The 14,612-nt window shown below is 33.6% G+C and overlaps 1 protein-coding gene across 1 annotated transcript in view; it reads left to right on the plus strand.

The window, feature by feature from the left end:
* The window catches only part of LOC114324331 (tyrosine-protein phosphatase Lar), a 574,734-nt gene that overhangs the window by 287,010 nt on the left and 273,112 nt on the right, over positions 1–14,612 (plus strand). Inside the window, exon 3 of the mRNA XM_028272137.2 lies at positions 8,046–8,321. Within this exon, the coding sequence (XP_028127938.1) occupies positions 8,046–8,321 (276 nt within the window). The remainder of the gene's footprint in view (positions 1–8,045; positions 8,322–14,612) is intronic.

Here is a 14,612-nt window from a genome sequence, read left to right on the forward strand (position 1 = left end):
AAAAATGCGCTCTATTCCTTACACTCCCGAAACAATGTAAGTTGACATATAAAGTTGTTCAGTCTATTTTTCAATTTATATGGGAACAAAGAGATATACTATTTTTTTTTTCAGAATTTTGCTATGTCACTTCGACAGATTTTATTGATACTCACGATTGTATTTCCCAGGAGTATAATATGTATGACATGCACAATTGTGTGACTGACACATTTGTGAGTATTGGGAGTGTATGACTACTCCCCCTAGAAAACAAAACAAATAAATTACAACATTTTACAACCTTTATTAGTAATATTAAGTACACATATTGTCATTTATTACAAATGTTAATATATAGTATATTTTTAACACATTATTTGTTGTGAAAGTTAAAATAAAAATTTTGATTTTTGCTCATACAGAGATAAACTTTATATTTGCTGCATGAAACTCTTGACCTACTCTTACAGGATTCCAATCTGCAACATAAAGGATTTTTTAGATCTTCCAAGACAGGCCAGTGATTAAAACCATCATATCTTTTGTCAGTGCAAGGTAAAGGTGACGGTCTCATTTTCTTTGGACGAGGGTCTTCATGTTCATCTTCTGTGTCCCCGTTTTCTGTATTTGGACTTTTCGTTCCACATAACAAATAATCTGCTAGTTCTAAGCGAAAGGATAATAAATCTTTAATATCTTTTGATTTGTATTTGTTACTTCGGCAGTCGCGACGGTATTCCATCCAACTGTTAACAATAGTTTTGAAGAAAGTTCTTTAACACTCCATCATCTGATCGCAGATATCAACTCCACCCATCTTTTCGTTGTAAATTTTAATTACGTTTGGACATGGAACCTCTACACGACTAGCACCAGCTTTATCCCATCGTTTGACTAAATGTGTGGGTTCTTGGCCAAAAGCCGTAGATGCCATTAAAACGGATTTATTATCTTTCCATTTAGTGATACATATCTTCTGATCACTGCTAACAACCTGCTCAGAATCGCCTCTTTTCATCTGATTATCTATTTTAAATGTAAATCCTTTAAAACGATTGTTCATAATAGTTCCTGTGCCATGTATTTGTAGCTCAGATAATTTGAGCAACAAAGGTATCGTCGAAAAATATCTGTCGAAGAATACAAAGCTATTAACCGGTAACGTTTCCACTAGCCTAAGGATGGCTGACGGTCCGAGTCCCAGTTCTTTATTTCTTAAATTGGTACTTGCTCCTTGTTATATTTCAAAATCTAGGACAGTACCATCACTTTTTGATAAAACGAAATTTTTTAAACCCACAGGTCTTGGTTTATTTTTTACATAAGGTAAGTGAGCCAAATATTGCCACCTTAACGTTTGGTCGTAAATAAAACATACATTTTTATTAATAAATGAAAACAAATTTGGGTAGTAGTAACGAAATGTATTCCCTTTAACAATATAGTTTAATTATATCAAAAAACTAAACAGAAACTAAATAAAGAATACTTTTTTATTGAGGTTACGAATGGCAATATTAGGACTACAGCTCTCCTATTATTGCCACCCATGTCAATATTATGCACTGCAGAACTGCAGTTAAAAGTAACACATTTTTCCGAAAAAAAAGACAATTAAGTAATATAAACTTAATAAACATGTCTGTTAAATATAACTTAAGAACATTGAGGGCAAATAAAGTTTTCTTTGTCATCTTTAGTTAGTCCTACACAGGCCTCGTGAACATATCGACAGCACACTATGCACAAGCGCATATCTTCTTTACTGCAGACTTTACAAAGGAAACAAAACCACGATTCTTCTTTTCTTGATATTTTTGGCACACCGCTTGTTGTTTTTTTGACAACTTTAACTGGATTAACCAATTTTGATTTTGGTGCGAACAAATCTTTGGTAACTTGCTGGGCTTTGCTGTTTAAAGCGGGCTTCCTCTTCACGGTGGGTAATTTAATTTCCGGTGTTATCAGCAATCCTGTATCTTTAAAGGAACTGTTTAAGCATTTGGAGTCAGAAGTTGTTACTTGGTTAGACCCCGGAATATATTTTTTTGTTTCTTTTGTAACCGTATTGCCTGTCTGTTTATATTTTAATTCTCTTAGTGGACTGCCATCTTCAGAGCTGCTGCTCCTTTTAGATCTTTTCATTGGTTCATCTTCACTAGAGACATCATCAAGTGAGTCATCGTGAAGACTAAAATCTGATAATGATTCACTACTTGAGACAGAAATTAAGCGCTTCTTTTTTTTGTTATTAGTTTTTTCTAGCACTTTATATCCGCTTGTACTCGCCTCGTTTTTATCTGCGGGTTCAATTGACTTGCTAGAACTTCTAACGACATCTGATAAATCTTGGCAAGTACTGTGGTTTACTATGTCTTCTTCTCTGTGATTCTTTTTTTTGTTATTAGTTTTTTCTGGTACTTTATATCCGCTTATACTCGCCTCGTTTTTATCTGTGGGTTCAATCGACTTGCTAGAACTTCTAACGACATCTGCTAAATCTTGGGAAATACTGTGGTTTACTATGTCTTCTTCTCTGTGGGTGATCAAACTTGGTGCAAAGGCAGCTTCAGGTATAGCGTCTGGTCTAAACGGATAAATACCGGTGGCTGCAAAACCGGAGATAATGTTTGATGGTGTCATTGCTTTTAGCCATACTGGAGTAAAAATGTGTCCAAATCTCATTTTGGTGATAGCCATGCCAGGGTTTGTTGTTAAAAACTGTAGGACTTCTTGGTCCCAAAATGTCTCAAAGCTTTTAAACACTGATTTATCCATAGGTTGCAGCTCGTGTGATGTGTTGCTAGGAAGACAAAATAAAGTTATGTCCATGCGATTAGCTGCTTCAACTATGGAAATATCTAGGTGACATTTAGCTCCATCAAATATTAGTAGGGTAGGACCAGGGTTTTTGAATGAAGAGAAATGGTCAAGCCACGAAATAAATGCTTCACATGTCATACTACCTTTATTTGTGACAATAGCTTTTGAGCCAGGGGGCAAGTGATCAGACCATTCAGGTTTAAACCTTTGCCCTTTAAATAGCACAAAAGGTGGTATCGCTTGACCAAGTGCATTTCCGCAACCTACAATTGACACGTTTTCTCCGTGTTCGGGTGCGGTTAAATGTACCCGTTTTGCTCCCTTTCTAGCAAAAACAATTTGTTGCTTATGGATTGTCAATCTGCACCCTTTTTCGTCAATATTATATATGCTACCAGGTTTGTCAAATAGATTTAGCTTTTCTATGGTATCTCTCAATTTATGAAAGTAGTCATCGACAATTGTTTTATTCATTTTTTGGGCTCGAGCCATATTCATTTGTTGAGCTTTTCGCCTAGCTACCTCTGGATGCCTGCACAAGAATAACTTAAGCCACTTTCTACCAGCTTTATTTGACTCTTTAGAAAATGGATTTGGAAAAAATCTGTTATAGCGAAATAAAACACACTTTTCATTAAAACTTTGCTAGTAATAGGCATTCCTACCTCAGCTAATCTGTAAATCCTTTCCACAAGATCATTTTCTTGTGCTGCAGATAACACCGGTGATCTTCCAAGCTTTTTTACTGGATTTTGCGTTCTGTGATGAAGACCTAGCGTTGAGCGAGGAATGTTGTAACTCTTGACAGCACCTTTGATGGACATTCCGTCCGCTATAGCTTGCAGCGCCGAGCGTAGATCTTCTTCTGACCATTGAGCTCGTTTTCTTGGCATTCTGCAAAAAAGTTTAATATTTAGTCCCTAATATTGCCACTAGTCCCTAATATTGCCACTGGCAATAATAGGAAATATTAGCTATGGCAATATTAGGAACAAATGGCATGCAGACAAAAACATCCGTAACTTAAAATTACATTTGAAATAATTAATGGAATTCATAAAATAAGAACCACTGGAGTGTACTTACCTAAATGTAATTAAAAAAATCCAGGCAACTTTAATATGTCTCGCGTAGGGTCAACGAAAAAAACAGGTTTATTTATACCGCAGACACCAAAAACAAATAGCGTGCTCCTTCATCCGACGATTACCATAGACTAAAACCGCCGAATAAAAAACGGGTTGCTAATAGACAGAGACACTCGCTACTGTTGTCACCTTATTTGCAACGTCGATAATATCTGCGATATAGGGAGTGGCAGTATTAGGAACAGTGGCAATATTTGGCGAACCTACCTTATTGCCGAAAAGCACATCGACGAAGAAACGGAATCATCTGTTCGTCTATTGAGAATGCAGCTTCAGACTCTCTCTTTAATTCCCGACATCGGCTTCTGACTAAATCGATCATTGGCTGAACTCTCCACAGACGATTATTTTTTTAAATTTCTTCTGTTACCGTGCATACATCCACAATATGAAGATTGACTCTCAAAAGGTACAACCTATCTCTTGGAATTGCATCCGCAATTACAGGAAGTTTAAAGCGACAGCTCAAATATAAATGAATTCGAGGGAATTTTAAACAACCCATCACTGCATGGATCCCAAAATTTTTTTTTATTTCTTTAGGAGTTACTTTGGGTTTAAGTTCCCTACCGTGTTTTTGTAAATAAAATTGTGCAGTACGTTCTGCACACAGCTGAAAAAATGAGTTTCCTAAATACTTTTCAAAGTAACACCATGGTGTTAAAACTTCAGTAGGATCTGGAAGTATTGTTTCGGGTATATTTTCATTTTTAAATGGATTAGTTCTACCCCAATTTAGCATTGATGATTTTTGGAGATTTTGTACAAATTCTCCTCTTCAGACGGTACCCAATCGCCATCATCATCTCCAAGTTCAGTTTCCAAATCGGAATCAATTTCATCTAGCAGTTCGTAGATTTCATCTGGATGAGCAGCCAGTCTCGCCATGTCAACTTTTCTAGTTGTTCCTGAAAAAGAAACCCTTGTTACCAGTTTTGTTCACTGAATCATTATTTATTTTTTTGCATTGTTACACCATTTACTCCCGGCCCCGGCCCACATAAACGTGAAACACTTCAAAACTTACATTGACACCGCTCACTCCTAGCCCTCACAAACGTGTTGTTCTTCAAAACACGTTTGTGGATTTGTAACCTCAAATTAATATTGAATGATTTTGTCGAAATAGGTAAACCTACACAATTTGTGACGACTATCCACCAAAATAAATTTTTTAAAACAAATAAAAATCTGTACTTACGTCTAGAAGCCATATTAACACACTTGACAAAAAGTCGTTACCATTCACTGAACAATATCATACGGATCTAAGCAAATTTTCGGCAATCTCCCGCGACAATATGATAGACACGTGCACCCACTATCGTGTCGTAGAGGAGCAACTGGTGCAAAATGATATTTTAAACCTAATATCACTTATAAATAAGACGCTCACAATTGTGAGTGTATGGAGCGTAAGGGCTATAATTTGATCTTTTTTTTTCAAAAACCATTCATTTTAAACCCGTCCAACTTTTTGAACATAGTAATAACACTATAATAAAAGGTATTGTAGAAGGAAGACGATGCATTTACATTTTGGTGGATGGGGGTTAAAATGACTTCTCATTTTTTCTTTAAATACATTAGATATCAATTTTGTTTGCAGCATATCTCGCTTAGTTTTAATGTAGTGGACCTCTAATATAGCTCATTTTAAAGATCTTTTCAAGTACTATAAAAGATATTTATTATAAAAGATAGCATTATACACCTAAAGTTGACCGTTTCTCTGTTATTTCAAGTTGAATAAACCAATTTGAGAATGAACCAAAAACAAACTTTTTTCACCTACCATAATATCTCTTTGTGTATTATAACTAGAAGATTTATGAAGGCAAGTGTCTCTTTGTTTTTTTATAACATACAAAAATGTTTAATATACTTTTTTTAGTTAGATGCATAGTTTTTAAGGTATTCGCAAAACACCGTTCGAAAAGGTATTTTGTTTCAATGAAAATGACCAATAATTTTCAACCACGAATATCTCAAAAAGTATTGAGTTTTCAAAAAAATTTATAGAACAGTTTTTGCTTAAAATTAGGTTCTCTAGCAAATTCCGTGGTAATTTTAACCAAAAAATTTTCCACCCCTAAGAAGGGGTGGGAACCACCCCCAAGATAAAAGCACACATCGGCATAGAGTAGACTTTGAATTAGGAGATAAGTAGAGGCTATTCTCAAAATTTCATTAAAATCCATGCAGTAAAATAGAATTCGGAGGTAATATCCTATTCTTGCTCCCATTGACTGGCGTACTATTTAAGTTATAGGGTCTTATCGTGCCTAAAACGATTAGCAAATTTCACCTATACCGGCTCTTAGTCTATAAGCTCTTCAATTTAATCATGGAATTAATCAACAAAGTAAGAGGATAAAGAACATAAAGAAGAAAAATACTATGTTACGCAGACAAGCAATATTGATAGCCCTAGGTGAAGATAGCGTGCAAAAACTAGTCCACGGATTTAACATAAAAGCAAAAGAATTTAATAACAATTGGATGTTAAATAGGGATCGATGACATCAATATTAAATAAGTAATGGAAATAAAATACCTTGGAATTACAATATCCACCTATAGAAATCTGGACAAAGAAATGAAAGATCAAGTACAAAAAGCAAATAGACATGATGCCTCAATCTGAATAACACTATATGGCAAAACATACATATTAACAATGTGATGAAGTCAAGAATTTATAAATTCAGTGTAAGATCAATAATATAACAAAACCTAACACAGCCATAATTTTGCAAATTAAGCAAATTATGATGGAGGAACTCGCAGGCAGCTCCCAATACGTTGGCCTAAAAATGAACATGAGAAAAACAAAAATAATGATAAACACAGATGACCCCAGACTAACTATAAATGGCAGTGAGATAGGAAAAGTCCAGGAATATATTTACCTACGCCAAATCCTGAAACTTGACAAAGAAAACCAAAGTGCGGAAATTACTAGAAGAGCAAGACTAGCATGGGCAGGATTTGGAAAACTTAGTTGGATACTTAAGAACCGCAAAATATACCAATACTTGAGGAGCAAAGTGTTCAACCAGTGCATCCTTCCTATCATGGCATATGGATGTCAAACTTGTCCCCTAACCAAGGCAAATATGAATAAACTAGCCACAACAGAAAGAGCAATGGAAAGAGCAATGTTAGGTATACGACTGTCAGATAAAGAGAGGAACGACTGGGTGAGATCAAAAACAAAAGTCGAGGACATAACAACAAAAGTTGCCAAACTTAAATGGAGCTTCGCAGGCCACACTGCTAGACAAAAAGACCAACGATGGAATGCAACAATACAACATTGCAGACCTTACCAAAGTAAACGACCGAGAGGAAGACCACAGATGAGGTGGGTTGATGATATTAAATGAGTAGCCGGAACAGATTGGAAATATGTTGCTCAGGATAGAGACCGATAGAAAGAGTTGGGAGAGGCATATGTCCAAACGTGGACGATAGAAGGCTAAGAAGAAGAAGAACACAGTCACAGCACAAAGACTACTGGAAACCGCAGAGATGAGAGTACTGAAAAAAATACAGGAAAGACGCTGCGAAATCGAAAGAGGAGTGAAGACAGAGGCAAATGTAACGTAGAGTGGTTAAGTAAATGAAAACACTAAAGAGAAAAAAGAATGGAATAACCATACACGCAGAATGGGAGAGAGATCCATGTGGTCAGTATCAGACGACCACGTAGAAGGTGTAGTGACAACCTTCCATAGGTGACCAATCCGTCAATAAACAAACAGAAGAGAAAGATTCTTCTTATAAAGAGGAAGAAGAAGAAGAATAAAAGTCCAGTGGCTTCCGCCAATTGTGATGGTTCTCTAGATCACTTTTTCTCTAAAGGCTACGTACTAATAACAGTAACTAAGATATTTTAATCGTCCGAAATGTGTAACTAACAATACGCTATTTATTAGATGACGGATTTTTTATTTCATGCTACCATATAAATAAACATTTAGAAACGTAGTTGATGTAGGTATATATCTGCCCTTTCATGATATTACCATAGCTCTTATTTTTTATATGCTTGTTGCTTAAAACTAATCTTATTAAACTTTGTTTCAGTTCGGCGAGTTCCACCTCAATTTTCCATTCCTCCCCCAACAATGAGCGAAGTCAAATTGGGTGATGACCTTAATTTGACTTGTGTGGCTGTAGGTTCCCCGATGCCATTTGTAAAATGGCGTAAAGGGTTAACACAAGAACTTACTCCTGAAGATAAACTGCCCGTGGGAAAGAATACTCTTGAACTCACCAATATTCAGGAGTCAGCCAACTATACATGCATCGCGGCCAGTGCTTTGGGGGTCATCGAAGCCTTGGCACAAGTTAAAGTACAATGTAAGTATAATTTGACATAGGCCGATATACATGAATCCAGTAAGAAACCAAGTAAAGTGGGCAGGTTACTTGCCACAAGTTACTTGCCTTTTGTAAACCTTTACTAGGATTATATTTTAAGGCATGGAAAGTAAAATATGACTTAAGTAAACTTTTACAAAAGGCAAGTAACCTGCCCACTTTACTTGCTTTCTTACTAACTTCATGTATACCGGTTGTGTGCCTTATTAACACATAACCAAACTTAAATTGAATCACCATGTATTCCAAACCAATATATTTTTAGTCCAAGTAATGAAGCTTAAAATAGGACAAATCTCGCAATTTTTACAGAATGGATCGATTTTCTTGAAAATTTGAGAATAAGTAGTGCATAGTCCAAGGATCAAAATATATATCATGCTGAAAAGGCGCTTTTACCATGGGGGTGGTTGTCACCCCATCTTGGGGGTTAAAATTTTTTATTATATTTTAATCGCAAAAGTTGGTAAAAAAGTTTATTCTAAGCAAAGAACATTCTATACATTTTTTTGATAAAATTGATAGTCTTCGATTTATTCGCTATCGAAAGTGTTAGTTTTATATCGAAAAAACCAATGTTTTTAACAAGTTTTCTGCTAATAACTCCAAAAGTTTGCGGTTTATCAAAACAACTTTTCTTAACAAAAATGTACCTTTTGAAAAAAGTAATCGTGCTATACTTTATTATATGTTGGCTCTTCTTTGTCAAATGCTAAATATTGTAGTTTCAAAGTCAAAAGACGGGAAAACTATGCATTCTTCGAGGATAACTTGTTCAAACTAATTTAAAGTACTTAAAAATATCTATTTCCAAAAATAAAAAAAAATTATCTGGCTCAAAAATTAAGTGACTTAATAATGAAAAAAATATCAGTCTCTATTTTTTTCAGCGAAATAGTGATCGCAAGCAACCTTCTAATCACCACCCTAATTAAAATTAGTCATTGATCTTATTTGGTGTTTTTTATTTATATATTATTAATAGGTTTTAGAAGCTTGGCCGGCTTAGATTGATTAGTTTTTAAAAAAATGGAGTTAAAAGCGAATAACGAATTTTTGTAGTTTGGAAAAAAATGCCCCTTTTTTCAGAATAGCAAGATCAGAATCAGAGATACGAAAAAATGTTTCAGTATGAAATTGTAGAATATTTAATTCTCAAGAATTTGGTTTGTAAAAATTTTTCTACGGCAAAAATTGAGTGAGCTATTGACCATAGGAACCACATTTACCATCCCTTTCAAAGTCACCTCTTTCGGTGACTGAGGATTTTAAAAAGATTTAATAATAATAGACTTATAGATCTTATAAAATAGTACAAAATTATTTTTTACCAAACTTTCTAAGATAAGAAATAAAAAAGTTACGGTTAAAAAATCAATATATTTTTTGAAAAAAAAAAAGGAGAAATCCAATTGGAAGTATAATAATGTAAGTTAGCGGTGTTTTTAGTCATTGGCCTTATTCATTCTTATTTACTTATGTATTATTAATAGATTCTGGAAGTTTGACTGGCTTAGAATGATTAGTTTTTAAAAAACTGGACTTAAAAAGCGAATAACGAATTTTTGTAGTTTGGTAAAAAATCCCATTTTCTTCAGAATAGAAAGATTAGCATCAGAGATACAAAGAAATGTTTCAATATAAAATTGTAGGTTGTTTAATTTCCAAGAACTTGATTTGAAAAAGTTTTTCTACGGCAAAAATTGAGTGAATCGTAAATGAGTAGGTATATCAAAAAACATTGATTTTTTCTATACAAAACTAACACATTCGATAGCGAATAAATTAAAAACTATTAATTTTATCAAAAAAATGTATAAAACATTTTTTGCTTAGAATGAATGTTTTATCAACTTTTACGGTCAAAATATAATAAAAAATTTTCACCCCCGAGATGGGGTGGCAACCACCTCCATGGTAAAAGCGCCTTTCTGAATCATATAGATTTTGATCCTTGGAGTATCCACTAGTTATTCTCAAATTTTCAAGCAAATCGATTCATTCTGTAAAAATTGCGAGCTGAAAAGATTCTGTTCCTGGCCTATTAAGAAGTTTTAAAAAAACTTCTTATTGTTGCGAATAATAAAAGTTTTGATTAAAAATAAACAAACCGATAAAACAATCAGCTAACACACGTAGGTTGTATATTATTTGCTTTAGTTGTAAACTGAACGAAAATAAATGATCTAACTTTTGCGTTTAAAACCGAAAGTATGCGTTTGTGTGGGATTAACGGACGTGAAAAGTATTGCAGTGTATTATTGGTCTTGTGGAGCAAGGAATATCTCAGAGAGACCATGCAGCTGCAGTAGTAGACGTAACACAGCTTAAAACAGCTTAACCAAGCTTAAAAATAGAATAAGACAAATTCGCCAAAAAGCAACAACGGCTCGCAAGATAGTTTCATTGTCAAAGCAGCAAGGAGGGACGCAACAATTTCTCACCTGCAGCTATAAAGGCGGCTTTTGGGAGCTACAGGTGCAAATGTTTTAGTTGAAACGATAAGAAAAAAAGTTCGTGCCCAAGGTCTCTAGAGCAGGAGACAGTTATGGGTTCCCGAGTTATCCAGGCAGCACAAGATTGATCTCCTAAATTGGTGTCTTTAACACCAAAACGGGAACATTGGATCTTGGAAAATGTGCTATTTTCAGGCGAAATAAGGATTTGTGTAAAATCGGATGATCGATGAATGCGTGTACTTGGAGAGCGAGAAAGACCAGCAAGAATGGAAACTGCCAAATATGTTCACCGATATAAAGGAGGAAGTGTTATGTTCTGGGGAGTCATTATGATCGGTAAAAAACCCCTTTAATTTTCACCCAACCAACGTTAAGAGTCTGGAGAGCTGCAATTGAAGAAAATTTAATTTTCATGCATGATAATGCACCTCCACATACCTCAGAATACAGACTTCCTTGAAGGAGAAGATATAACGGTTTGGGAGTGGCCTGCTTGCTCACCCGACTTTAACCCTATAGAGCATTTGTGGGATATGCTTAAAGATAAATTAGAGCTCGCCGAGATAATCTATAAAACACTGCCTGGCTAGTACAAGCTGCTCTTGAAGAATGGAACAATCTACCACAACAAAATATTGGCAATTAATAAACCTTATTCGGTTTACTTTGAAATTTTTTGTGCTAGTGGCTTTACCTATATTCCCATATAACTCCAATTTGTTATTTGAAGACTTTATTTTTTATTTTTATGTGTTAGTGATTAAATTATTTTAAAAATATTGTTTGACTTCGTATGCTGGTTTTTTTAAATCCACTTGAAATAAAAATAACAGATAATTCCATATGTTTTATTGTGTGTATATTATAATAAAGTGGAACCCCGATAAGTCGGCCCCCGATAACCCGGAAGTCCGGCTAACCCGGACCGATTTTCATCAGACAAGCATTTCAACAATAAAAATGTATGTAATATTGTCCTTTTCATGATCATTTTTCAGTGCGTAATAAATGATAGGAAAAAGGGTAAGTCCGTGATAATACACATTTATGACATTTATTCTAACATGACATTTTAGTTAAATCTGACAGTTGTCACATTTCATTTTCAATTTGGAATAAAAACCAATCAAATGTGTTTCTTGCATTTACAAAATGGTATTTTCTTTGATTTGTATAGTCTTATAAATTATACAGATTATATTTGTAATATTATTATCTAATTTAAAAAAAAATATTTTTTTATTATGGCGCCATCTATCGACAACTAGAATAACTAGAATAAATGTTATAAAAATGTCACCGACGAAATGTAATCACCGACGTGCCTTTTTTTCTGTCACATACAATTTAATGCGTTAGAAAGAAATCGAAAAACTGTGACGCACTGAAAGATGTTCATGAGAAATACTGTATAATATTTGAGATAATGTGTATTTGTGTAATTTGAACTGTACGATAGTAAAAATGACTCATGGCACACGGCGGCAGAGCCACGTTCATTTTCTCGGATTATCGGAAACAACAGGCACTTGTAGTATTACTTTATTTATTTCAAACTGTCTTAGCATTGTTTAAAAAAGACTAAAAGACTATTTAAAAAATTATTTTTTAAACAATGGTCTTAGATTTCACTGTTCTTAAATAACGTAACATCGTTCCGATTGTGACTGTATTGTGTGTAGTACAGAGTCTTGTATTGTTCGCTTCCGTTTGCTTAGGTATGTGTTTGCATGTTTTTAGTAATTTAGATGTCAGGTACTGTACATATATTATATGTTTCATGTTATTTCAATTATAACGGAGTTTATCTGTAAGTATACCGTATTTTATTAATTTTTACCATATTCTCCGGCTAACCCGGATCGGCCGCGGTCCCGATTAATCCGAGTTATCGAGGTTCCACTGTACCAAGTAAAAAGTATTGAAGGTATCGTGGAACGTAATATTTGTTAACTTTGTATTCCCACCTCTTACAAATCAACTGTTAATTAATTTATCTATTATAACATAGCAATAAAAAAGAAATCTTTAGATAAGACTATAATGTAATATGTATATTTCAATTTACATACATAAGGTAAACTTATTTTTGTAAAAAAACGGAATAACATTGCAAACGTGTTACCTACCATTCTTTTGATCAATAAACCTTGTAATAAATTTAATTTAAAAACATATTTATCTGCATTTTTTAATGAAATTTAGTATTATGTTTTATTACTTTTGTCTTTTTTATTTTAAATATTACCAGTAATTTTTAATTTAAATATGGAACATAATCCGTTAAATTAGAAGATTTATTATTTTCTGTTAAAATTTGTTGTTGCCATCTCTATACGAGTAATCGATTTAATCGATTGTTGGTGACAACACCCTTCTTATATCGATCGAATAACCGATTGTTGATACTCGTGGTAAATCGATAGCTTATGTTTATTTTTTTGTTAATAACGAAAAGTAAGTCAACTTGTTGACATCACTTTCAGGACCAAATTTTACAATATGACTGAATTTCATCAAGAAAACGGTGTGAAAAAGTTACTTAGAGTGAAATTATGCATTTATTTTTACTGAAAGTCCATCTTATAAGTGATAAACTTTCCAGTAATGTACGTTTAAAGTGTCGTTTATATGTGAAAAGTGTGTGCAGTGATCTCCAAGAATTAACATCATGATATTAATTTTTATCTTTATAACATTACCAGTGATTTTTGCAGAAAGTAAGATTTTTTATTATATCTAGAGTAGCGAAAATTTTTTATATTGATATGATTTAATTGTTTTGTTGTGATCGAGATAAAATTATCTGTCCTTTAACTTGCATCCCAAGATCATTGACTTCGGAAGATATTAAAAATAGAAAACTTTTAAAAGAATTAGATCTTACACGAATTACGCAAGAAAAGAGAATTTTGTAACCTGGACAGGTTTTCTAGTCCATTTTTAAAATATTTGTATATGCTCTTAGCAGTACCAGCTTTGACTCTTTTTATTATACCAGTTTCCACTCTTTTCACACCTACACACATTCTTGATAACTATAAGGTACAATTAATGTCATTGTTTAAGGCTATAATCTGAAATTTATGTGTTTCAAACATATTTGAGGCAATAAATATATGTAAATTAGTTTCTATGTGGTACAGATTCCCATGAAGAGAAAACATTCTTTGTATATTATGTTCACACCATTTCTAGGTGATAGGAATGTACTGTGGTGTTGTGTTAGGAAATGCCAAAAATGGAATATTTGGTTTTTTTACTAAAATTATGGATTTCATTTGGTGGTTACATCCATCCAACATTTAGTCTTAAACACATTTGATAAGAAATAATATTAAGTAGCCCCATAAGAAATAATCCAGAGGACTTAAGTCTGGAGATGTAGCTGGCAAAAAAATCTCGGATTAATATCTGTATTACTTTGTCATTGAAAATAGTTCCAAGGTATTCTGTAATTGTGTGTATAGTATAACAGGTAGCACTGTCTTGTTGATACCATATATGTTGATGGTCTAACTTCATTCCAAAATCATTGACTTCAGAAGATATTAAAAGTAGAAAAAGGAGAATTTTGTAACTGGAAGGGGTTTTCTGGTCCATTTTTAAAATATTTGTACATATATGCTTTTGGCAGTAGGTACCAGCTTTGAGTCTTTTGATTATACCAGTTTCCACTCTTTTCACACCTACACACATTCTTGATAACTATAAGGTACAATATTATGAATGTCATTGTTTAAGGCTATATTCTGAAATTTATGTGTTTCAAACATATTTGAGGCAATAAATATATGTATATTAGTTTCTA

The sequence above is a fragment of the Diabrotica virgifera genome, chromosome 5 (assembly GCF_917563875.1).
Source record: "Diabrotica virgifera virgifera chromosome 5, PGI_DIABVI_V3a".
NCBI lineage: Eukaryota > Metazoa > Arthropoda > Insecta > Coleoptera > Chrysomelidae > Diabrotica > Diabrotica virgifera.